The sequence below is a fragment of the Stegodyphus dumicola genome, chromosome 7 (assembly GCF_044657685.1).
Source record: "Stegodyphus dumicola isolate Sdum_Otavi_A_Nest chromosome 7, ASM4465768v1".
In the NCBI taxonomy this organism is placed as follows: Eukaryota; Metazoa; Arthropoda; class Arachnida; order Araneae; family Eresidae; genus Stegodyphus; species Stegodyphus dumicola.
Window position 1 is genome coordinate 20,862,796 of NC_140774.1, and position 27,222 is coordinate 20,890,017.

Genomic DNA, 27,222 nt, shown 5'->3' on the forward strand with positions numbered 1-27,222 from the left:
CATTGATTATTATTCTTTTCCAGTTTTAATATACGTTAATGATTTTACAACGATAAATTATTTTAGCACCATTGGTTTGATTAGCATATTTATGATTAAGTATGATTTGATATGATAAATATGTTAGAGATTGCGTGCTCGTGCTCCGTTTCAGCTAGATTATGGGGGGGGGATATATTTCGTAAAATTGGTTTAATGTAAGCTATCTGATCTTTTTTAAAAATAGTTTACCTGTTTATTTTGTTTATGTATTAAGTTTTTAAATACTGCTGTGACTTTCTACTAATCGCAATATTTTTTATAAATCAACAGAAATGTCTGTAACAATATGATGTCCCCGAGATTTTGATTCATGTAGTTAGGATTTCTTCTTAAAATATTAACATGCAAATTACTTTATTAGCCCAAAGGGGCTTTGTTCCTGAAGGACTATTGTTTCGCTTTGCGATTTTGCGTCGAATCACTAAAAACGGCGTAGCACTTTTCAAATTGTTGCCACCAAATGTTAGAGTACTGCATTATATTTGAAGAAATTAAATAATGAAGAATCTGCATAAATGTATGCATGTTTCTGGCAGTGTGATAAAACAACGAGTCATCCAAATTTGAATGACGTAATTGTACTGCGAATATGGGCATCTGAAAGGCCCAAATTTGAAATTTGGAATTTGTTTTATTACGATTTCATATTTTTTGAAACTTTAACAAATTTTTTATTAACAAACTCAAGGATTTCAAAGCGAGCACTGGCAAGACTACGAGGGGGGAACCTTTTTATCTCCAGCGCGCGGAACTGTGTATCCGAAATTCTAAAGATGTGCTTTAAAATTATTTTGCGACATTGCTATTGAACTGAATTTTAGGGTTTAAGTGCAAAGAACATGATATTTAATAAATAAAGGTAACACACAAAACGTTAAAAAAAGTCCCTTTGGGCGTAATTTAAAATCTGAAACCTTTCAGATTTTTTTTTTTTTTTTTTTTTTTTTTTTGTTTGTCCCGTCTAGTTTTCTTTTCCAAAATGGAAAAATAGATTTTCACCCTCAAAGATCGCTTTGAGAGTGAAAACAGGGACCCACTCAAAAGAAATACTGTCATCGAAACTGACACACCCGTTAAAAAAAAAAAGCATTATAAAAGAATATGAAGAGATAATAAGAAATGAAAAAAGGAAGATAAAGGAAAGGGAGAATAATTCAAAAAGAAAACAAAGAGATAAGCTCAGTGAAGAACAGGTTTTTGGAACCCAGATACAGATTCTTGTAACAGCAAATTCTTTTTTGTTATCTTGCGGATATGTTTAGAAACTCTGATGAAGAAGAATGGGTGCAATGATTAGTTTGAAAGATGGAACACAGGCTAAATGTGTGAGAAGAATCGTTTGTGTTAACTGCAGTTCTGATGAAGACAAACTTTTATGTTAACTGGTTAAATTTTTTAAAATTTTAATATAAACCACTTCATATAATTTATTGTTACGATACTCTACACCCCCATGAGGAAAACAGGCCTGCTGTTATGCTGAAGCTATTATTGCATGTCCTCTGGAGGGAAAAAACACTATCTGTGCAAGTGAAGGCCTGGAGGGATATTACATGGGTATACAAGGCCCTTGAAGAAAGTACATTTGAATCCTATATTGCTAAGAGTGAACAAGCTATCCTAAGCTTAAAAGCTGCAATGTATAAATTATAGGACTATTTACATCAAGTTTATAGAATCACATACTTTGCCAGATATTATGGGAAATTTTTAGAGAATATATGCAAGTATCTAAATAATAATTTACAGTAATATTTGCATACTATTTGCAGACAACGTGAGGAAAATATACGCAATACAGACTAAACGTTACGTGAGACAGAACAATCTACTTCGCAATATAGAGTTTTGAGTTAGGAGTAATATTCTGTACGAAAGCCCTTAAATTATCAGCATTAATAAATGCATTTACCTTGGCAGCTCTTTTTAGACCTTTTTTATTTTTCACTAGTCGAGTTCTTCAGGCCTGAAGATTATTTTCAGATTGTTCTGAGAGATGCATGTCCTGTGTTAGGGTGCAATTAAGTAAGCAATATCTCAAATTGCCTGCTTTAAGACAGTAGCATTCGTCCGAGTCTTTAAGGCCGAACTTATGTAAGATAGGCAGGTGTAAGGCAGTCTTCAGTGTACAGTGTACAGTTGGATCAGCATCGAATTTTCCGATTCTGTGGTTGACGAGAGTAGTGGAAAAGTAGTCTTTGTATCCCATTGCCTTCGCCAGTTTTTATCCGCATTTATTGTGAGTTATTTGTTTTAGTTTTGACAGTTGAGAATATATCGCATAACTGAGAACGTGTATATTGTTGCTGCCTGTACCAACACGTCCGCTGTTTCATTTTCCTCGTGTCCTACGCGGTTTTGATTCGTTGCACGGTGATGAGGCCATTGCTTCTAAGGAGAAGTTCCCTAATAGCATATACCAGTTCACTTTTAGAGGCGTCACAACTTATAGCTTCAATATTAGGTATGCTATCTGTGGGTACAACTATTCTTAAGTTCTTACCGAGAGCCTTAGGAAGGTTTCTTAGTCTACTTGACCATAGAAAAATAGTTATTCCTCATTTTCGTGCGGAAGACACTGGCTCCTCAGTTTCTGAGCCATCAATGTATATTTCAAGTGCTGCTGTCCCTTCTGCTACATCACTAATAAGGTCTTTATGAGTTATATCTTGCAGGATGGGTTTTTGCCGATGGTACTGTCTTCTCATAGTCAATGTTCAGGTAGGTGGCATCGTGTGTGATGGTATTTACTTTTAATCTTATGACTTTCGCGGCTGTGCCCTGTTCTTGATCAACCAGATTTAGTGGTTTGAGGTCTTCAAGATTGAGTATTTCATTTGTCGGCGCAGCACTGCATACTTGGGTGATTAAGAGGGCTATCTGCCCTTGTAGGCTGAGAATGTTTCTGAATTCATGTGAATTTAACGTCGTACACCGAACTGATGCTTCATAGCAGACTGTTGGTACTGTCACCTAGTGAGACCACTTGTTTAGAAGTTCTAAGAAGATGCCCCAGCTTTTCCTTGTCATCAAGAGCAGTATTGTCGAGATATTTTATTTTTCAGGTTCTATATGCAGAACCCAATTGAATTTATCATCTAAAATAATGCCTAGCTATTTTAACATTCTGATTATCTTGACTAAGTGCTCCTTAATTTTGAAAAATTGAAGGCCTGATTAGGATTTTGGGATTTTCAGTTACTATGGCAACCGTTTTTTCTTGTTGTAAGCCTATGCTGGGAGCACCAGTTCGCATAGTCTAACGCTTGATTTCCTCTGTTCTCTGATCTTCTTTTGGAACTCGCCCCAGCAATTATCAAGATGGTGTCTACATGTGCATGTGAATGTATATTCCGAGTGAAATTGTTCAATAGACTAAGCACTCCGTCCACTACTACGTTTTATGAGGTCGGACCAATGTACAATCCCTGTAGACAGCCTTAGTCTGTGTCTTTTGTGAAGGAAGATGCTTCCATGAATGGTAGCTCTTAATGTTCTCTGTGACAGATAGCTGGTGATTATTCGAATGATACCATATCCAACTCCCATAACAATAATTCACAGAGTCCAATGAGATGAGTATATCTGCACACCAAAAGGCGTTAGATCTCCTTTGATGTCAAGCGAAAGTACCTCTATGTACTTACCCCTAACCAGATTGCTGTCTCTGATTGTTGTAAGGTTGTACAGCACGTGATCCATTGAAGATCCTTCTTTAAAGCCAAGTTGAAGGTCACTTCGCCTAGAGCCTTGTGTAGATCATGTTGCAATCTTCCTAGGATAAGTCTCTGAAGCAGCTTGCTTAAGGGTGGCAAGAAAGAGATCGGTCTGTAGGAGGAGGGTAATGTCCTTGAACGGCCTTGTTTGAGGAATAAGATTACTTCAACGTCCTTTAAGAAAGTATCTCAGAATATCGTTATTAGAATTTCGTTATTGCTAGGAAAATCGAATTTTTGGGTAAATTATTTATCTGGGAACGTGGAAGAGCAATCCTTGAGAATTTTTGCATTTATTCTAAAACACGATCTCCATAACAAATGTTTCAAATATTATAACATTACTGCGAACTTTCCTCTCAATTTAAAAATATTTAAGAACTCCAAATGTATATTTTGCATTTAAGAAATCTTTCTCTACTGTCTGCATAATAGCAAATGGACAATTCAATAGACCTCCACAATGCTTTTGCAAATAGAAAAAAAAAAAAGCAAAATAATACAATTTTAAAATGTTGGAATTAAAGAATTCCTTTGAAAATAAACAGAGTTTTAATTTATTTCCCTACATGTCGTTTTGGCATTTTTTGTAATTATTGATTTTTTAGCAATAGCAATAGGAGCGACAGTATTTCTAGTTACGCCACTGCTTCTGGAATCAAGAAGATCATATCCATGTGATATAAGAATGAGTCTTATATGTTGATTTAGTCTTTGATTTTCAGTAACTAAGCAATGTCTTACCTTCTAGGGCCAGGCGATATACAACGTCTTGTAAGTCGTTCACCACAAACGTTTTCCGGCATCTCACAGACCGCAGAAGTTCTGTAAAGTCATCACAGATGTCGTTGACGCTTCCATGTAAGTAATTCAATTTTTCATCGTTCAGCAGAACAGGCATGAGCAGAGTTTTCAGCCGTAACCATTCCTCACCAACGCTGAAAACAACAACAATAAAACGAGTCGGCGATTAGAAACAAAGGTTAATGCATTAAAAGTTTGAAAAGTTGAAAATTATTAAAAGCTTTATTACAAGCTGGAGACAGTAGTCAGTTCTGTTGATTTCGTCGATCAAAGGTGATTCGAATACATTGATAAAATAGCATTAAAAATATGCTGTGAAATTCCATAGAAATTTAAATATTCTCAAAACTAAAGTAAAATTACTGTTTTTAGCCCAGAAAGGCCATTAGTCTCAAAACGGCATTTTGCGTCGCTTCACTATAAATGTCAGTTTCCCTTTACACAATGTTGCCACCAAATCGTACCGCCCTGTTTATATTTAAAGAAATTAAATAATGAAAAACCTGCATGAATCTCTGTATGTTTCTCGCAATGTGAAAAAAAACAACGGTACCTTCGAGCATCGAATTTTCATCGAATTCAAGCCATCGAATTTTGAATAACGTAGTCCCGAACCATATTTCACAAGTGCACATCTGTGTAGTCTCCGAGGATGTGGCTTCTAGGTTGGACCAATGGGCATCCAGTTATATTTCTGTCATGTCAACATGACCTTTCGCGTGCGAAATTAGATCAAAAATAATTGTGAGGATTTCAATCAAATCAATCACAATCAAACAAATGAATTGTTTAATCTTAAATGCACTGTCTAAACAAGAAACAGTGAATTTATCTTATCCACAACGAATATATTCAATTTATTCACATATAACTTTTAGTGTTAATAATGGATATAATCAGATCATACACAATATGTATTCTGAATCTTACACTTTAAAGTCAAAAGAATGCAAGCGCTGAAATAAGAAAACACTATATTCATTGTAACACTTCCAGTCCTTCTCAGCTCAGTAATGAATATATACATTTGAATTCTCTTAATCCACAGATGTTAGTAAATCTGTACTACTCGAGACCAATTGTAGCTTGAGTCATTTTCTCGATGTAAAGAGCGATAATATGTCGTGAATTTCAATCCAAATATTAATGCGTGAGAAAAATCGCAAAGTGAAATGTCAGCGATTATTTAAACTCAGAAAATGAAAGCATTACGAGATTTTATACTGTTACGCAATGTATTTATAACTGCGAAACAAATGCAAATTAAAATATAAGCAACATATGCGTTCACATGCACGAAGATTTAGTGTCACAAATTAGCTCAATAGAATCTCATTGGTCCATTTTCGAAACCCCTCACTCAGTGGCTACGCTGATGTGCACTTGTGAAATATGCGTCCCGACCATGAGCACCTGAGAAGCCCGAATTAGGAGTGTTTTATTTTCTATTTCATATTTTGTAAAATTTTAACGAACTTTTGATTAACAAATTCAACGATTTCAAAGCAAGCAATAGCAACACTGTACGGGGAGGATTTTTATTTCTAGGGCGCCAAGAAATTCTATATATATATATATATATATACGAGGCGTATTCGGAAACTAAGTACCGTTGTGAAAAAAATAGTAAAACAATTTTTTCGAATCCAATTTTATTTTTACATGAAAATACATGTCTTAAACTATTTTTCAACATAGTTTCCGCCAATGATCAAACACTTGTCATAGCGGGTGACCAGTTTTTGTATACCATCGTCAAAGAAACTTCCCGTCAGTTTCGATAACCACGACTCCACAGCATTTTTCGTGTCATCGTCAGATCCAAAGCGCTTGCCACCAAAATCGCGCTTCATGTGCAGGAACAAGTGATAGTCGGACGGTGCCAAGTCCGGGCTGTACGGCGGGTGATCGAACTGCTCCCGATGAAACTGTCGAATTAACGATTGAGCGACACCAGCAGTATGGGGCCGAGCATTGTCATGGAGCAACACAATTCCTTTACTGAGCATTCCTATTCGTTTGCTTTGAATGGCACGCCTTAGTTTTGTTAAAGTCTCACAATATCGTGCCGCATTAATGGTTTCACCTCTGGGAAGAAATTCAGTAAGCAAAACGCCTTTCCTATTCCAGAGGACAGTGCACATAATTTTTTGTGATGACATTGTCACTTTGAACTTTTGTTTTTTCGGAGAATGAGTGTGTCTCCACTCCATCGATTGTTGTTTCGATTCTGGTGTGAAATGACACACCCAAGTTTCATTACCTGTCACAATTTGGTTTGAAACGTTTTCTCCCTCATCACTGTACCGCGTGAAAAATGTCAGGGCTTTGAAAAAGTCGCTTTGTTTTGTGAACATCAGTGAGCATTTTTGGAACGCATCGGGAACACAGTTTGCGATAATTCAAGCGGTCAGACACAATTTCGAACAAAACAATACGTGAAATTTGTGGAAATGCCTCTGAAAGAGTTGTCATTGTGAAGCGTCTTTTCTCATGAATTGCTTCATCAACTTTCCTTACCAAATCATCGGTGACAACAGAAGGCCGACCACTCCGAGCCTCGGCGTGGACATTTGTTCGACCTGCATTAAACATTCTTACCCACTTTCTCACCATTCCATCACTTATCGCGTATTCACCGTAAACTTCTGTCACTTGACGATAAATTTCGGTCGATTTAACATTCCTCGCGTTCAAAAATTTAATCACTGCACGAATCTCACAGTCAGCGGGAGAACTAATTGTTTTAAACATTTTGAATGTGCACAGCAAACTGAAAACACAACATAGAGCAACCAAAATGGCGACAATTGAAAGTCAGTGAACAAGAAAGACTAGTGCGCATGCGCGGGACGCCTACCACAGCGCTGCGACGGCGCTAGAGTGAAACGGTACTTAGTTTCCGAATACGCTACGTATATATGTGTGTGTAAAATATCTAATATGTAAAATATGAAATCTAGCTTTCAAATAATAAATTAATATCCCTTTAACTTCCGTTTCATTCTAAATTTTACAGCAATCAATTTTACTCCCTGCAGTTCTGATGCGCACTTACCGATGAAATCTAAACCCCAAATCCTCTATATTGAAGTGTCACGTGATCTGAAATGGAATTCAATATAAAAAAGGTAATTACGTCACAACTCGCTCTTTTTCTCTTCGTTCGTCTAACGCACCCACAGCGATAATGTGCATTGTTGAAAAATAAAATGGCGTTATGTGTGTTCTTCAAATGTCATCTTGCTAACTACGAAGCAAAGTCGCAGTCCTCTCCAAGCCAGTCTGTTCCAACTCTCACCAAGTCATCTTATTTAATCTAAAAATGCAGTCCTATTTCAATAATAACGCAGTTTTTTTACATCTAATGGAACATTTTTATTACATGTATAAAGATACAAAACAAATTCCAGAAATTCTAAAGATATGCTGTTTCTAAATATTTTTAGCCCAAATGCTCTCGAAATGTGTATGTGTGTAGAGAATGGAAAAAAAAGCGCCCCTCTAAACGTAATACGAAATCTGAAAGCTTTCAATTTTTTTAAAGAAATAAACACACAACAAAACAGAAACAATTAACTTAAAGAATTCTTTGAATTTAAATACAGTACTTAGAGTACCGTAAGTTCAGTCCTGTAATACCTGAAAGAAATTTTTTTATCGTAGTCTGCTTTATTGTGGAGTTCCGTTTCTTCGTTGCCAAGCTTTGTTATCTTTACAACATCATTATTTCGATTTCTGTAGTTTCTTCATGTTGTTCAGTATATTGAATTGCAGTTTCGAGAGCATTAGCTCCGACCGACGTTATGTGAAATTCTGCGAGGCTCAATAGTTGGTGCTTGATCTTGATTTTCAATTTTGTTTTCATCCCAAACGACAAGAGCGACAATTTATTCATCATTTATTTCATGCAGCTCATTTTCATCCAACTTCCGATTTCTTGCAAAGATGCTTAATCACAATGCGGTGCATGAAAGGTAATATGGTTTCTTCGATTTCATCAGTACTCTCCGTTTCCATCTTTTGATCATCCCATAGCAGTCTTTTCTATGATTTAACAGTTATTGTAACCGTTATGTCAGTCTAGGCCCGTGCAACGCAATAAGCAACACACTTCACATTGATACGCTTCAGTTTTTCAATCATGTTGTGCGCTTCTTCAGTTTCTTCTGTCATTGTGGATAGTAATTTCCTGCGACAGTTCTTCCACAACGCCCTGTTCCGTAGCCATTGGGAGCATGGGGTAGAAACATTAACTTAACGTCAGCTTCTTGAAGTTTGTCTTCATCAGGTTCGTTGGAGCATTATCTAGCAACAAAACGCTTTTCTGGGTAAATTATTTTCTTTCAAAAAGTTCTCTGTTGATGAATGAATTCTTTTCAAGAACCAATCTTTGAAAATTTCACTGCTAACCCATGCATTTTTTCTGGCTACAGTATTTTACAGGAACAGCGTTTTTTGAAACTGTTTTAAATCTTAGATTGTAAGATTTTGGGACTGTGGGGATTGTAAGACTTTTGGGATTTTGGGGTTTTTGAGGTTTGCTGTAGCATTACTGCGTGCTAAAATTGTCGTCTTGCCTTAGTATGCTTAGAGCCTGTGATTGCTGCTTCGGTTCTGGCTGCAAGAGTTACTAGGTAACACTTTATATAAGGCGTAATATCTGATCATCCATTAGGCTTTCGGTTTTAATTAATCAATTTCTTAAAAGTTTCTTTTATGCCTTCACTTCTTCGAAACTCGATGATAGTTTTTCATCACAAACACTCAACTGACAGATACCGTAGCGTTTCTTCCATCGGTCGGAGTCATTCGACAGTCGCTGTGAAATAGGAATCTCCTTCATTGAAATAATAGCGAAATGCAAAGCCTTTTGAAATAAAATAGGACCTGAAATAGGCACGCCTGAACTATGAAAACTAAACTTACAAAGCTTCACTCACTTTTTCGTAGTTCTTCTTTCTTTTAATGAACATTCTGTAACTCTTGATGCATACCGTTTTTGTATTTCTATTCACTTCCTTTTGCAGTCTCCTAGTATTCCTGCTCAACAGCAAAGTCGCCAGCAACGCTTCTGCATTGTCTCTCCCTTGCCCAGACTCTTGATTGCCTCAAATCTTTTCTTTCCATCGCTATACAATTTTCTTTCTTTTCGTCGCCATTCTTTCTGTACTTAACGTAAATTTCAGCCACAACATTTCTCAAATTAGACACACACAGACACATACCCATGAACAGAATGCCATGCAATACATAGAATTTCAGAGTCTACGTTCATTCTTTCAGGCTCTAGGTTCATTCTACGCAGTACATAGAATGACAGACACATAGCGTTAGACGGGTGCGCCAGGCGATAGGATCGGGAACAAACACAACAAAAAGACAATTCAGAACTTAAAGTTCTTGCCGCTAATTTTTTTTCCAATGGTATGTCTTATAATACGGATTGTCGGATAAGCGAGATTATGTGTGTTTTTCAATTATTCGTGACCTGCTTCTCCGGCTTTAGGCCGGATAATCAACACCCAGTGATACTATGAGTTTTCGACCTTCTAATGACTGGTGCTGCCATCTACTGAGTACACGTGTCATTAATAATTTTCCCATTGTCGTGTTGGGTGGTTTCTTTTTCTACGGTGCGGCTACCTACTAACGAATTTATGAATACAATACCAGTATATTGTTATTGATAATACTTTTTATTTATTCATTTTTAAAATTTTTTTGACGACGTATAAAATATTTGTCGTAATTCTTCCGCTTACAGACGCGCTATGTTTTCACATAAAACGTCTTTAAAAACTGAGTGTGACTTATTGTACAAGAGTTTTTAAAAGTTATTAAGTGTTCAATTAATACCGTGTTTCCTCGCGTAATTTCTCACTTAGCATATTCACCCCTCCTAAACGAAAATTTAAAAAATATTCGCGTCGTTTCCCTCTTTCTCCATGCTTTCAAAGAGCGAGCCTCCCTAAATTAAAAAATAGATTCGTCCACAGAGTGATTGTTCTCGTTTACCAACGATGGCAAATCTTTGTAAATTATGTTCGAAGATCACGCCGAACCTTTCCCTTCTAACTGTTGAAGTTTATGCCAGCCTAATACAATTACCCACACATCGCAACGGAGTAACTACGAATATTCAGTCAACAGTTTCGCCGAGTCGACCACAAATTTAGATTCTCGAATTATTTATGGATGATTTCAGGCCTAAGAATTAGAAGCGAGAATATTAAGAACTGGCGAGATTCAAATGACAGGGATGTAAAAATGAAGATCTCTTTTTAGGTTTCGTAATGTAAAAACTAGTATGCATTTTTATAGAATGTAGGTTTCTTTTAAAGAAATAATACTTTGAATGTTACCAATAGTTTATTCCTGACAACTCTTCACTTGTTATATTCTTACTATAAACGCGTCCTTCAGAAATTCAATGATTTGCATAATTTTTCCCTCTTGATTTTTCGACGATAAAATTAGCTTTAAAAAGCAGGAAAATATATTAAATATGTTATTTTATTTCCAGATTACTAATTTAAAATAAATGCGATATTATTGATTTTGCTGTTGAATCGAATTTTATGGGGCGTAAGCACCAAGAACATTGTATTTAATAAATGAGTAAGCATACAAATCGTTTATAATAACAAGACAAAAAAAGTTTTGTAAAGTCATCTTAATAAGAAAACTGGACATTGATATGATGAACTGAGAAGACTGAAGGAAAATACAAAGAAAGAAAAATGTATGTCAACACTTAACGCTTAATATATACTCATTCTTTTTCTATAACTATTTTAGGCGGCTAAACGTGCGAACGGTCTAAAAAAATATTGAAAAATTAAATTTTATTTTACGTGCGATAAATTTCAGCTGAATAAAACTTCATTTTTTTATAATAATTATTTTGAAGAAAGAATGTCGAGCGAATGCTATATAAACATGTAATCTATAGCGTAAAGTAATTGCTTAACGCATTTGTAAATTACTTCCTAGAACAATAACAAATATTCATGTTTACATGAGAAAATTTACTAAATTTTGCACACAAATGATTGTTCATGTTTTCGCTTTTCGAAAAAACCTAGTAGCATCTACAGAGGCACCCGATCCGTGACGCAAAATTAGGTGGATGATAACCACCATCGTAAGCATTCGTATTTGGTCGACTGAGTATCTTGCCTCTTCCCAGCCGTCCTTCAAGGATTGGGGGGTAGAAAATACGAAGTTACGAAATTATCACATTTCATCTAAATGCTGCTGTGATGTAAATTATTAGCATATCCAGGTAGAATTTGGAAGATTCCGTGTTGAAATAGTTGCAAGGGCGTAACTGAATTTTTTAATTTTTTGCTTCAAAAGTCTTAATAGTGTCAAGCGTATTTAGTTCTGTATATTACTTACATCTGGTCTAGAGAGACGAATAAATAATCCGGATAAAAACTACAGACTTAATTTTACGTGAACTAGAGAAAACAATAATCCGGTTATAACAATGAACACAATTTTATTTGGTCTAAGAAGAAGAACGAATTATCCAGCTGTAACAACAGATTTGATTTTACTTTGTCTAAACCGGAAAATTAGTAATTCGGATAGAAAAATAGAGTTGATTTTATTAGGACTAGAAAGAAGAATGAATAATCCGGATATTACAACTGACTTAATTTTATTGGCCTAGAAAGAAGAAGGAATAATCTGGAGAGAACAACAGACTTAATTTTGATAGAAGTACGAAAAACACAAATAATTCGACTTAATTTTACTTGGTTTACAAAGAACAACGAACATTCTGGATATAACAACAGATCTAATTTTACTTGACCTACAAAGAAGAATAAACAATGCAGATAGACCAATAGATTTAATTTTAATTGAACCGGAAAGAATAACAATCAATCCGGATATTTACTTACCGGATAACTTAATTTCACTTGGTTCTAATTTCAATCCGTATCTTAATTTCACTTGGTCTAATAAGAAAAAAAGAATTGTCCGGATATAACAATAGACTCAATTTTACTTGGTCTAGATGGATAAACGAATAATCCGAATATAACAATGGACAAAATTTTACTTGGTCTAGAAAGAACAACTAAAGAACTGGATATAATTTTACTTGGTTTACAAAGAATAATGATCAATGCAGACAGAATAACACATTTTAAATTAATTGAACCAGAATGAACAACAAAAAGGCCGGATATATTAATGGATTTAATTTTACTTGGTCTAGAAAGAACAACAAATAATTCGGATATAACACTGAAATTAATTTTACTTGGTCCTGAGAGAATAAAAAACAAATTAGACATCTAAATTCTGTATAATTACAGATATGTTATCATTATTGCACCCGATTATGTTGTAATTCATAAAAGTTGTTGCTCGCTGTTATGTCTATGCAAGAGTGGGTAAACTGCCTTTTGCACAAGCGAATATGCATTCCTGTTAAATAACGCATATTTATCGAGAATGCGTATTGTGCTATACTTAACCGAGAGCTGTATTGCTGAACGTACAAAAAATCCAATCGAAAAGTTTCGTACAGATGGCCTAAATATAATCAAAGTAGCGCTTTTGTATTTCGAACAGCAGGAGAGCATTTACATCTGCCGACGCGTACCCGCCGCAGATGGTGGCAAAGAAGCTAGGAGCAGTCACAAACAAAAAAAAAAAAAAAAAAAAAAAAAAAAAAAACTCCAAAGGAGTTTTCTAAGAAAATTCCTAACGGCAAAAATGTGTTACAGAATGATTAGTTTTCGCCTGCTTTAATGTTTTATATTTAATTTCAGGGTCAGCCGAGACATTCATGTTGTAATGTGTAGCAATATGAGTTTTATTTGAAAGCGCATAAATGTACATTCGAAGCCCGGTATAATGAACTTTGAGAGACCGGAAGTTTGATTCGCCGTCCGATTCTAGAAGAAATGCAGATTACGTCCTAAAAGTAAAACATCGAATGCGGACAACACATGACTTCGTTGTACGGAATATTAAATTATATGCAATTTTTGCTGCATTTCATTTAAACTTATTTCCTCGAATTTCATTAGAGATAGATTTCTCATTCAATTAATTCAGGTCTCACTTCGCTGCAAGGCAAAAATACACAAAATCTCAAAATATCTTCATTAAAAATTGAATAATATACAAAAACATAAAACACCAAATACTTTAAAACAATTCAAAAACAATTTTTACAAGTAAAATTAGAGTTTCTATGCAAAAATAAGAAATTCAAAGAGCAGAAGGCAGATTTTTCGGTGCACAAAACTAAAAGTTTACTTTTGGTCGTACCGGCAAAAAGGTACTGAAGGTGCAGAATTTTACTTAATTCACTATTCTGCCAAGTTTCAAATGTAAACAAATATGGCTGCTAGCTGCTATGGTAAAAAAATTAGGCTTAGTCGCACTTTTAAATTGTTGTTAATTTACTACTTGTTGTTGTTACTACTTGTTTAATTGTTGTTGTTCATCTGCAACTATCGCATGCAGATTAACTAAAGGCATAAAAAGCTTAACCGGAAGATAAGACCAACATAATTCAATCATTTATAAAGCAAAACATGAGCAAAAAACTGAACTCACCTAGGCGAGTAACAGAGTGGGTATATATATGTACTTTTGATGCGGCCGATTGCAACCAAAAAGCGAGGTGCACAACTACATGTTATATAAATCCTATATACAAAATTTAAATGTTCTGAGGCTACTCGTTTTTGAGTTATGCGAGATACATATATGCGTACGTACGTATAGACGTCACGAAAAAAGTCTGTTCTGAATCCATATTAAATTAATTTTAAAATCCATTTGGTGAAGAAGAGTCATTTGTTCTGTCCTTACGTACAGATGTCACGCAAAAACATCGTTAAATTGCATTCGATAGCCATCAAAATGGATATTTTCATTGAAATATGATACCCGGAATTTTTTGTGATTACATTACTTACTTTAACTTCGTACAAGGAAGTAAAAAAAAAAAATATTTTCATATTTATAAGTAAACGAATAACCAATCGAACGAATTCACGCCTAAGTTTACATAAGATATATATGTGTGGTTCCAAAGGAAAGACTCAGTAACTTTTGTTAATGGTATCCTATATCCTTTGAAAGGCCTCAAGAATGAAAAAAACCTTATTCTGAGGACCGAACATGGAAAGTTAGGAAAAAAAAAAAAAAAAAAAAGAAAAGAAAAAGAAAAAGAAAAAAGAAAAGAAAAAGAAGAAGAAAATCGAAAAGATTCAGAATTTAACGTTGCACCAGAGCATTTGCTAAGGGTTCTGAAATTTAAATTATCTTACGCTTTATTGAATGATGTAAAGCAAGGATGTCAAACTCGCGGCCCACAACAAATATTTTTGCGGCCCGGCCAATATATCGACAAATAATAATATATAATAAGATAACATATCGACGAATTAAAAAATGAAATGTTTACTGCTAAGTAATTAACGATAACTTATTCAGTGTTGTTAGATTACTCACAGCGAAATGACACACACACTACTTAAATTACAAATGCGTGTGAGTAGCTTGCGTTCAGCTACCTTCGGCTTTTGGGGGACACGTGCACTCAGAACTTGTACGCATCCCCCGATTGCCGAATGTGGCCGAACTCATGGTCTCAGTTTTCCAATCATAGTTTTGTACGATATATTGGTGCATGCATGTGCATGCACTTTGCTTTATTATTAATTATTACTTAATTCATATTGTTACGGATTTCATAGTTATTTAGTTAGTTTTTTTAATTTAGAATTGTAATTAGATTTGCTTCATGTTGCCTTAGCAACGCAGACGATTTTTGAAAAGACAGCTGCGTTGGAAGGTTAAAAATAGAACAGCGCGTGCATTTAATACCTAATAAATAAATATCTCGTAATTGCTGTTGCCATCCACAAAAATCAAGATATTTATAGATGTTTCCAGTATATTCGAGAAATTAATTATAAAGCTTATAAAAGCCGAGAACAAACAACTCATCTCAGTAGTAGCTGTAGTTCTAGCGAACTGTTTGTTTACTCAATGCTGTGATTGATTTGTAGCGATTTCGCTGTGAGATAGAATTAGTTTCTCTGTTTTGAATTGACTTTTGCTAAACGTTTGACATTTTGTGATATTGTTAGAATATTTTTGAAGAAATATTTTAGCATTTTGATTTATCTCTTGTGGAAAGAATAAATTTTTGTTAACTTTTTAACGTTAACCGTGTTTATTACAGCCCTTTGTATTCAGTATGTCTATATCAAAACAAAGTGGTAGAACAATTAAACGAAAAATCGCTGACGAACATAGAATATTCCAAGTAAAATGGGAATTAGAATATTTTTGCTGTGAAATAAAAGATAAAATAATCTGCTTGATATGTAATAATACTATTAATGTACCAAAGTTATATAATATTAAACGTCATTACGAACAACACAAATCGAAATATAACAATTACGAAGGATTAATGAGAGAAGAAAAGTTGACAGAGCTCAAGTTAGGAGTGAAAAAGCAACAGTCCATGTTTAGTAAAGTATTGCAAGAAAGTGAAGCGGCGGTACATGCAAGCTACGTTTTGTCCGAGTTGATACATTCGATACTGACGGTGATTTTATCAAGGAATGTCTAATGAAAGCTGGAGAAATTGTTTGTCCTGGAAATGTGAAGGCTTTTCAATCAATTTCATTGTCTCGAAATACAGTTGCGGAAAGAGTTACTGATTTAGCCGCGAATTTAAGTGATCAGATCAAATCAAAATCATCTAGTTTCGAAAGTTTCTCCATTGCCTGTGACGAGAGCACGGACATTAGTGGCAAAGCTCAATTAGCAGTGTTTCTTCGTTCTTGTGACAAGAATTTTAACATTTTTGAGGAATTACTGGAACTAATACCGATGCCTGGTACTACCGCAGGAGAAGATATATTTACTTGTGTTTTTGGACTTCTGCAGAAATACAATCTATTTTTGGCAAAATTAAATTCTGTAGCTACAGATGGCGCTCCATCAATGACCGGGAAAACAAGGGCTTCGTAGCATTACTAAGAAAAAAACTTGGTGAAATTCACGGTTCAAACATTCATCATATGCATTGTATTATACATCAAGAAGTTCTATGCACGAAAGTAATAAATATGGAGAATGTTTTGTCATATATAAAAAAAGTTATAAATTTTATAAGATCTCGAGGTTTAAATCAGCGTCAATTCACTGCTTTCTTAAGTGAGCTAGATAGTGAATATTCGGGTTTGTCCTACTATACCGAGGTACGTTGGTTATCTTGCTCCAAGATTTTCCAAACACTTCTGGGATTTGAAAGAAGAAACATGTCAGTTTTTAAAAACGAAAAATCAAGACGTAAGTTTGTTTTACGATCCAATATGGATACAAGATTTATCTTTCTTGGTTGATATAACCAAACATTTAACCGATTTAAATTTATCGTTACAAGGAAAAGATCATATCATTACGAACATGTTTGACATAATTAAAGCATTCAAATGTCAACTAGTTCTTTGGGAAAAACAACTTAAAAATGAAGATTTGACGCACTTCCCGACATGCAGCATGAACAAATCAAGTTTAGATGATACTTGTTCGTATCAAAAATACGCAGAAAAATTTCAAATTTAACAACTGAATTTGAAACGAGGTTTAATGATTTTAGTTCCTTCGAAGACAAGTCTTTGTTTTCTTCGATTTTCTCAATAAGTATTCACTCAGTACCCAGCCATATGCAAATGGAGGTGATCGAGATTCAATGCAACTTCAATTTGAAAACAAAATTCATTGAAGTGGGCGTGCCTGAATTTTACAAATATTTACCAGCCAGGTTTGAAAATACTTGAAAATTCGCGTATGAAATTATTTCCATGTTTGGTAGCACTTATCGGTGCGAGCAGTTATTTTCAGTCATGAAAGGTAATAAGTCTCCTATTAGAAACCATATTAATGATGCTCACCTTGGGTCAGCGTTGAAAGTTATCGCTGCAAACAAAATTTCTCCCGAAATAGGAAAGATAATAGAGAACAGATGTCAAGTATCAGGACGTAAACATTAAATTTTTCTTGTTCTTTTCTATATATATATATATGTTTATTATTGTATTATTTAAAATAAATCTACGTTTCTATTAATATTGATTTTTTTTTCGGCCCGCCTAAAGTTAAACCTTATTTGTTTGGCCCAAGTGTACCTATGAGTTTGACATCCCCTGATGTAGAGAGATATATTATTGACTATATAATAGATGGATATATAATAAATATATTACTGGTGGCAGTGACAATACATTGCTTTTAAATGGCCGAACTTGTGGATTAAAACTAAAAGATAAATATTTTACATTTTACCCAACGGCAACGGTCTGGTGCGCTGTACACAAAAGTGTTTTATTTCGAACAGTGTTCCCACTGCTCTCTTTCAGATCCCCGAGTTTGTTACAAAAAAAAAAAAATCGTGGTTTGTTACAAAACATGAAAGAAATGAAAACTAAATTCGAAATTTAAGATTCGGTCTTCGATGTACGCATGTTGGAGTGCAAGACTACGTGAATTAAAAATTCGGTGGCTCTAGGTGCCGTCGTTTTCTCACAACGCGAGGAATATATATATACGTACTACATACCTACGCATTCTTCATTATTTGATTTCTTTTTTAATAATGTGGGATGATACCTTTTGGTGGCAATAATATGAAAACTGATATGGACAAAAATTTCTTTTCGAGGCTAATAGTACTTACTGTGCTTAAAATATATAAAAAGGTTTCAGATTATAAGGATTGCCCAAAAGGATTTGTCAAGGTTTCTTACGTTCTCGCTGAGCTTGTAAGCTGCCAAGTCTGCTGTTAGTTTCATTCCTATTTACCTGTTACTTTTTGTCTTTTTAGCTTTATTATTAAGCAACATTTTAGATCTTTAGAATTCCCGATGAAGAGTTAATTTTTGGCATACATTTTTTTTATTCTTTTCAGTATTTTCTCAATTTATTCTGTTTTTTTAATAAGATGGCTTGTAAAACTTTTTTGTGGGTCTTTTTACTTCCCTGTGCGTCATTTCTAAGTAAAGTACGAAGTACTGTAACCTACTACATCACAGCATACTATTGACCTCCAAATTGATTATAAATGACCTTCAGACTGGTAGGTGACCAATGACCAACAATCTCAAGGATCACTGGTGCTTTCCTATTTAATTTTAACTTTAAAATAGACTTGAATATACTACATCACAGCATATCATTGACCTCCATATTGGTCGTAAGTGAACTTCAGACTGAAGGTCACTAATGACAAACAATCTCAAGGAGCACTGGCGTCTTTCGATTTAATGTTAGCCTTAAAATAGAATTAAATTTATTGCATCGCAACACATCTTGGTAACTGTTCTTTAGTCTGTAGGATATCAGTGACCAACACCTTTGATGAGTGTACGTAATTTAAATTAAAAAAATTGCCTAATTTTACTCTACTATGCAACACTTGAGTTATACAGATTGTTTGCAGTGATTTTTAATAAGGCTTAAGATGCGATTACGATTACAAAAATTACGAATTTTTAACATTTTGATTGGCGATGATGCTCTGATTGATGTTTTTCACAATTATGAACTACGATTTACTATTTCTTTGCATCTTCTTGAATTTAAGACATTGGTGCTTTATTATTAGTACTAATTATTTATATATTTCTTTACGTGACAACTATAACTTATATTATTTATCTTAACAATGACATGACTTAATTTATCTTAACAATGATTTAACTTACGTTTATCTTAACAATGTTTTTATCTCACTTTATCGTAACAGCAACTTTGTTTATATTACCAATATTTATATTTTGCAAACTTTATCTTGGAAATGACGACAAAAGTAATCATTCGAAATGCATAATTCTTCAGATAGGCAAAAGAATTCATTTGTTATTCAAATAAATTCTTAAATCCTAAATTTGTTTATCAGTCTTATATTAAAAAACAATGAAAGTGATCATGATTACAGGAAACCGTGTAATGGTTCGCAGTCTTACTTCTTGGCGTCTTCTTGAAATAAAAATATCTTATTTTAGCGATAAATGTAATAACTTAATCTCACTTATCCTAATTTAGATTTTATAATTTTTTTATCTCACTACCTTAAACCATGACTAATAATAATTTTATTCCTAATAATTATTTTATTTCCTTATATTATTTATTTAGTTTAGACTTTATTTGATTTTATCTTAATATCTTTACCTTAGCCATGACTAATAACAACTTTATCATACTAACTTTATCTTAGCGTTAACTTGCCATAGAAAAAGATAATATTTTTTATTACATAAAGCTAGTGATCACAAATTCTTAAAATTCTGCCATTTTTGTATCAGTCTTTCTTAAAAAAATAAATATAAGTCCCCTGGTTACAGTGAAGCTTACCTGCATGTACGAGCGCTTTGCTGTAAAAGTAATTTACAGGCTATATTATGCAGACTAGAGTAAACTGAGAATTCAAGGAAATGCAAGCTTGTATAAGAAATAGAAATTGGTTTATATAATATTTTTTTTTATTTTTATGTTTATCTCAGTTCATCAAATTAATGCTCAGTTTTTCTCAAAAAGGTGAGCTACACAATTTTTTCTGCGTTTTTAATTTTGTTATTAAAAAACTTTCTTTGCAAACTTATACCACATAAAATTCAACAACAAAATTACAAAATTTTTAAAAGCAGCATATATTTAGAATTTCCGATAGAATGGTAATAATTTTTTTAGACTTTTCTCAGTTCAATCGTATCAATGTTAAATTAAATTTTAACATTGATACGATTGATAGGACTTAAATTTTTTTGTCTTTTGATAAAGTTTTTTTTTTTAACTATATTTATTAAACATCTCTTTGTGATTATGCCACATAAAGCTAAATAGCAAAATAACAAAATAAAAAAAAAAAACAACCTATCTTAAGAATTCCCGATCGATTGTTAAGTGTTGCCCTAGCTTGTTTTTATATTCGCTATATTATTTCTTTAAAAATAATAGATGCGATATCATTGTGTGATAACATTATTTTATTTGAAAATGAAAACGGCACAAAATAGAAACGGAGGGGATTCGTAGGTGCTTTATGATGCTTTAAAACTTCGGGAAAAAAACTTTTTACCATTATTCTCATATTAGCCTTCGTTTTTTTCATCGCTTCTCGGCCTTTTGGCTAAGATCAAGTGTAGCCTTCGTTTTCCATTCTTCAATATAAACGCAAAACATCAACTTCCGTTCGTTATATCAAAAGTATCACGTTATCCGCAATTAGCTTATCATCTTATTTGATTTTTCTTCAAGACTAGTTTCTTCTAACAGCATTTTCCCCTCCTTGTTTAACTCCCATTTACGAAGTAAATAAGTATTGTAACTGCGAAAACTTTCGGGGATTATCTTTTGATGAAAATATCTATTTTGACCGTTCTCGAATCCATTTTGACTATTTTTTGCGTGACATCTGTACGTACGAACAGAAGAAAGGACTGTATTTTCCCAAAACAGATTGTACAATGGATTTCAAACGGATCCAAATTGGAGTTTTTCGTGACATCTGTACATAACTCAAAAACGACCACAAAACATTGAAATTTTGTGTATGGAACTGCTAAAACATCTAGTGTGAACAAACCCTTTCACTGCAAATGGCAATATGAAATATATATATATATACATATGTAATAAAATGACTTAATGAAAGTTACAACAGATCGACGATGGTTCTCTGCATTATAACTTGAAGAGACTTTACTCTGCAGTTAGAAAGATGACATTCGAAGACAGACGTGGCTGTTGATTTGGAAACATAATTTTATTCCTTGATAATGCACATCATCACTGTGGGTGCGCTATGCACCCCACAATTTTATACAGCTTACATCTTCTTCTTAAACAATGGACGAAATTAGAGAAGTAATCTCGGCGTGGCTAGCAGCAAGGCGAAGCAGCGGGAAAAAGCAGAAGAGAAGAGAGTTGCGACGCAATTATCTTTTATACCAGATTACATTTCACATCACATGCCAGATTAATGTCTAGATGTTGGGTTAAGATTTCATCGATAAGTGCGCAATACAGATTAGATGATGGATTGTTTTCAGAATCGCAGGAAGCTTAGTTAGAAAATTATTGCTCTGTTATTTTTAGAATGAAGACGGGAGTTAAAGGGATATTATTAATTTACTAATTGAAAAAAATATATTTTATATATATATATATATATATATATAATATAAAATTTAACGTTTAAACAACTTTTAAATTGTGTTTCATTCTACAACTATTGTATGCAGATTAACAAAAGGCATAAAAACTTTAATCGGAAAATAAGAATAACATAAATCAATCACATTTAAAGCTATATTATATCATATTTTTAAAATAATTTTGTAATTATGTGTATATATATATATATATATATTTATGTATGTTTGGTAAGGCCGATTGCAACAAAAAGGGAAGTGGACAACTACATGTTATAGCAGACCCATATACGAAATTACAACATTCTACGGCTACTTATTTTAGAGTTATGCGAGATACCTACTTACAGACGTCAAGAAAAGTCTCTTCTGAACCCTTTTTGGCAAAAATAATCCTTTATCCTTTCCGTGCGTACAGATGCCATGCAAAAAAAATTTTTCAAATGGTTTCGAAAGTGGTCAAAATAGATATTTTCATTGAAATTTTCATTTTTCGAGATTGCAATACTTGCTTTACTTCGTACAAGGAAGTAAAAACAAATTGGAAACTGGAAAATCGGTATTCGAGTTATGCATGTTCGCCTGAAGCAACCAGAACCAACGTTTTTCCACAGTGCGAGGAACAAACATACGTATAGACAGACACGCAGATTCTTCTCTATTTAACAGTAGATATTATATTGTACTACTACGCAGCACAGTGATGGTAATATGCCACAAAATAGGTGGTGAACCGATATTGCAATCAGGATATCCGAACTCATTCGGGTACCATTTAAAAAAATGGTTTTTATTTTAACTATAAACGTATTAATTTGAAGATAAGCATATTAATGAGTGAAAACAGCTTAAAACGTAATGCTAAGTAATTTTAATTTTGAAAAATATTGAAAAAAAAAAGGATAATTTTTACTTAAATTTTGTCTTTACGGCAACAACCGCGGTGCAATGTACATATAAATATGCACTTTTTTAAATTTGTATTTATGTTTACACTTGTTTTGTATGCAATGAAGCAAAATAATTAAGAAATATTCATATGTTCTTGAGATATGTCAAAATACATAGTATTTACTGCATATTTTCTTATTATCGCATCCAAAATCTAAAAATAAAAAGTAACAATTCAACTTCTAATTAATATTTCTAAAATCTCCCGCTTCTGGGCATGCATCAGATTATAGGAAACATGCATAGAAAGTATCATTTAGTTTTATCCATAAAATGTTGAGTTATGGCTGTTACCATTGGCAATATTTACAGAAAAAAAAACATTTTTCAGAAAACAAGTTTAAAGTTTTCATAAAACAATTTCTCAGTGAAAAAAAACATCCCTGATAATTAAAATCCTCTACTTTGTAATTGACACCTTTTTTTTTTCCACACACATTGCGCTTTTTCTTTTAAACAAAGCGTAATTGTTTTCTTTGGGTTTTTAAAACTTGCGGAATGCCGCCAAGAGTCATGATTTTGCATTTTATCAAGTTTTCGAATTCCCTGCTCAGTGTAAAATTCAGGACACAGACCTATTCTTGAAAATGCTTCGAGCAAACCTATAAATACAACATTAAATAACACAATACTTACATTTGCTCCAAACATTAATGCTCGCAAGTTTATGAATGTTTCTTTCGGAACAATTTGCAATAAAATGCCATTAAAACGTTCCTTGATATTTTGAGTTTTCCCATGTATGCACTTTTTTAATAACTCTTGTTTATGTAGCCAACTCCATATATGTAGGTTTAATTAAATTCAAAATATATGTTGATATACCACAGGTTTTTGGGTGATATTTTTCTTTTCTGCAATCGCTCATTGATAGGTGCACTAACTCGTTGATTGAGGAGGGCATTGGCTTCGAAGATGAGCTACAATAGAACAAGCAGCTAGTACATCCTGCTGCATCTCAATTAAGTTTCTAACATTACTTCTCATTGCAATCCCTAATTCTACAGTTTATCAATAAAAGAACCAGTTAGTTTACCTTTTCCTTTCAATCCAGGGAGTGGAGTTTTTTTACTTTTCGTAGTCTACTACCAAACCTTTTGTGTACATGTCCAAAGCATTCGAGTTTCTTGACCGAATATTTGCCATATATATTTTTCACAATTAAAAACCCCCTAGAATCCCCATCCATATAATACTTCGTGTACTTCAGCTTTCGTAATGTAATAGATCATTCAAAAAGCGGATAAGCACCAACTGCTTCCATACCCGAAGCTGCTTCTTTATAATTTGCAGAACAATTATGTTACGCTATACATATTATGAACTATATGTCGTGCTGAAGATTGCATTCCATTTTGTTTATTTTGTTGCAAATGATGCAAAAATGTGACATAGCCTTCAAATCAAGCACTTTTGTCAACGTTAATCGACAAAGCAGTAACACATCTATTCAACGTCGAACACTCTCTGCGCCAAACTAAATACGAAATTTAGGTAAAAAACTACCGCCAGATTCTTAAAATGCATTACAAAGTATCTGAACTTAGCGCAAAGGTTTATAATTTACAACATCTTGATGATAAATAAAGTTTCTAAATAGGTATGTCTATTTAAACGCTCACTTCCGGCCCAGAATATTGGAACTTCCGGTTTATTCCCTTACAGAAAAATGCTTATAACTTCAGTTCTAATTAACCTATCAACAAGCAAAAACTCGTATTTGATAGCTAAAGATGTATTCTTTAAAATAATGTATTAAATTAAAAATCAAAATTTTGACTGAAAATCGTCTTTTCTACGAGGTCGGTATGGTCCACCAGGCGGCCGACCGGTAAAGTCGCTGAACACTGGTAGTTCGGTCCGAGGTTCGAATCCCACGAACGGGCTGGCTGCATGAGCGTTTTCGTGGTTTTCCCCATGTGTAGCGTGTATACGAGCCAGTTTTCCTTAGAAAGCCCTCCACGAAGGCATCCCTCCCCTTAGGCAGATAGTCCTAGTGTGCTTTGCTATAATTAAATAATAAAACATTCTGCGAGGTCGGACACCTCAAGTGAGGAAAAGCGAGTTTACCTGTTAGCTAAACCGGGAGAATCATACTTGTCGGGATTGCTGAGCCTGTAGTGTTTAACGAATTCGCTGATGGGTCTCATCGGCATCTTTCCCTGCATTCGAAACACGTCTTCGAAATCCTTTGGCCTGTAGAGATGGACGACTGGTTTGCGCCACTGGAACTCTTCCCTCACGATTGGACCGTATCGCAGATATTTATCAACACACGCTTCGTGAAGATTGCTGAGATTGTAGCGACCTTTGAATGAGAAAACAAAGTCACTTTTGCAAAAGAAAATCTCGAAAAACCTTATTTAATGAATTTACACAGCTGCTAACTCTCCTGGTAGATCTCCGAATCTCCCGCTTTTTAATTTTTAATTAGCAATGAAAATGTTTTTCCGCAATGAATAATGATATAAATAATAAACAAAAAAATATATAAATAAAATATAATTTATAAATAAATTTAAATGAATAAAATTTATTAATAATATTATTAAATAAAACATATAATTTAATAAAAGTCTATAAATAATATGTATAATGGTATATAAATAAAATATATAATTTTGCAAATAAAATTTGCGCAATTTTAAGTTTCATCATTGAGTTAATGAAGCTTAAACTATGCAAATTTAAATCTCCCATCCCTACTGATCTTCAGCATAATTTAATTTAATTTGATTTGAAATTTCTCAGTCTACTATGGACATTTATAGATTCAACCATTTCTTCAATGTTTATTCAGTCACTATTTGTATTTAATGTTTTTTACATTAATAGGCAAAATCACTAGGTCTATTTTCAAAACAGGTAATATAAGAACAATTTAAGCAAAGATTCAGCCTAATCAGGTAATATTTTTCTTTAATTTTGTTTTACATCAATACGTAGAATTATTATGTCTATTTCGGAACAGAAAACATGAAAAATATGCAATTCTTTCCCCGGTATTCGAAATTCGGACTTTCCTAATGCTAGCCGGACGTCTCTCCAATACAGGAAATGCTCCTGTGGGCTTTCGACTATTTTTAAATTTATTAAAAGTTCATTTTAATTTATTATTATTATTTAGCTTTCTACGCGTACTTACCGTCGATATACTTATATAAAAAAATTTTGTACTCATTATAAAAAATAAAATACAAAAAGTTTGACTCTCGCACAACAAAAATTGACCGATATATTTGATATTAAATTCGGAAATGACATTTAGGGCATCGTAGCCATAGAACGTTGAAATTTTTTATATGGGACTGCTATAATATATAGTTGTGCAGCTTCCTTCTTCGTTGCAGTCGGCTACACGGAATCTATATATTGCAATCGGCTACACGAAACATATATGTATATATATTTTACCCACTGTCTTACCGCATTCGGCAAGCTGGGTGTTTTTTTCTTATATCTGGTAAATTCTACATTTTTTGCTTCAAAAGTGATTCAGTTATGCTGTTCTTATGTTCAGGTTAGGTTTTTTGTCTTTAGTTAATCTGCCCGCAATAGTTGTAGAATTATCAACAGTTTAAGTGGCGCTAGGCGTAACGAAGCTGTCATTTGTTTACATTTGAAACTCTTAGCAGAATAGTGAATTATGTCAGTTGGCGCACCAACTTCAGTGTCTTTTTGCTCAGTGGAATCAAAAGTTAAACTTTCAATTTTTATGCGCACCCATAATTTTGTCTTCCTGTCAGTTGGCCGAATTGCTTAATTTTGCTCACGATGTCTTAGTTTTAATTGTAAAAATTGTGTTTTTAACTGTACTTGGTGTTTTAGTTTTTTCCGTATTTTACAATGTTTTTTGAAGATTGAGTTTTTATGTATATAACTGAATTAATTGATTGATAAGTAGATATCTCTAATGAATTTAGAGGATATAAGCTTAAATGGAGTGCAGCAAAAAGGCGCATAATTTAGCAGACCGTACGAGGCAGTCGTGTGGTGTCTACATCAGATGTTGTGTTGTTGACTTCAGACACTTTTGTGTGGAACAGAATAGTATTTAGTATTTGTGTGAACAGAATAGTACTTAGTCTCTTTATACATCTTCCGATTCAATTATTCTAATTTATTTATTAACCGACTCCTCTATGCAAATTCAAAATGATGTAAAAAATTGCCAGTTTTTAAATAAATATCTCTGCAAATTTTTGTCGTACGTGAACACGTATGTAACATTAATACCTCACATCAACGTATATTAGCATTTTACACATTTCATGGGCATTGGTATAGAACAGAAAATGACAAACCGGCAGAATATATATCTCCGATGCTTTTCGAATATCCCGGGGCAATAATCCCTAGATTCTTTTTAGTAGTCATTTTAGCAGTTTTTACATCATTTACTAACTTCTGTTAAGTAGTTTCGATTTAGAAAACTGTCTTCTTGCAACATTAATTCGAACTTTGGATAATTCCTCTTCGAATCGTTGTTGCAT

The 27,222-nt window shown here is 33.6% G+C and overlaps 1 protein-coding gene across 3 annotated transcripts in view; it reads right to left on the bottom strand.

The window, feature by feature from the left end:
* Nucleotides 1-27,222, bottom strand: part of LOC118190615 (ecdysone 20-monooxygenase-like) — a 158,354-nt gene that overhangs the window by 35,811 nt on the left and 95,321 nt on the right. For all 3 annotated transcript variants that reach the window (XR_015041951.1, XM_085819952.1, XM_085819954.1), the window contains exons 3-4: nucleotides 24,800-25,037; nucleotides 4,503-4,696 (exon numbers count right to left, since the gene is read on the bottom strand). Coding sequence is in view for 2 of the 3 variants with exons in the window: in XM_085819952.1 (XP_085676078.1) it covers nucleotides 4,503-4,696; nucleotides 24,800-25,037 (432 nt within the window). In the remaining variant the exon portion in view is untranslated. The remainder of the gene's footprint in view (nucleotides 1-4,502; nucleotides 4,697-24,799; nucleotides 25,038-27,222) is intronic.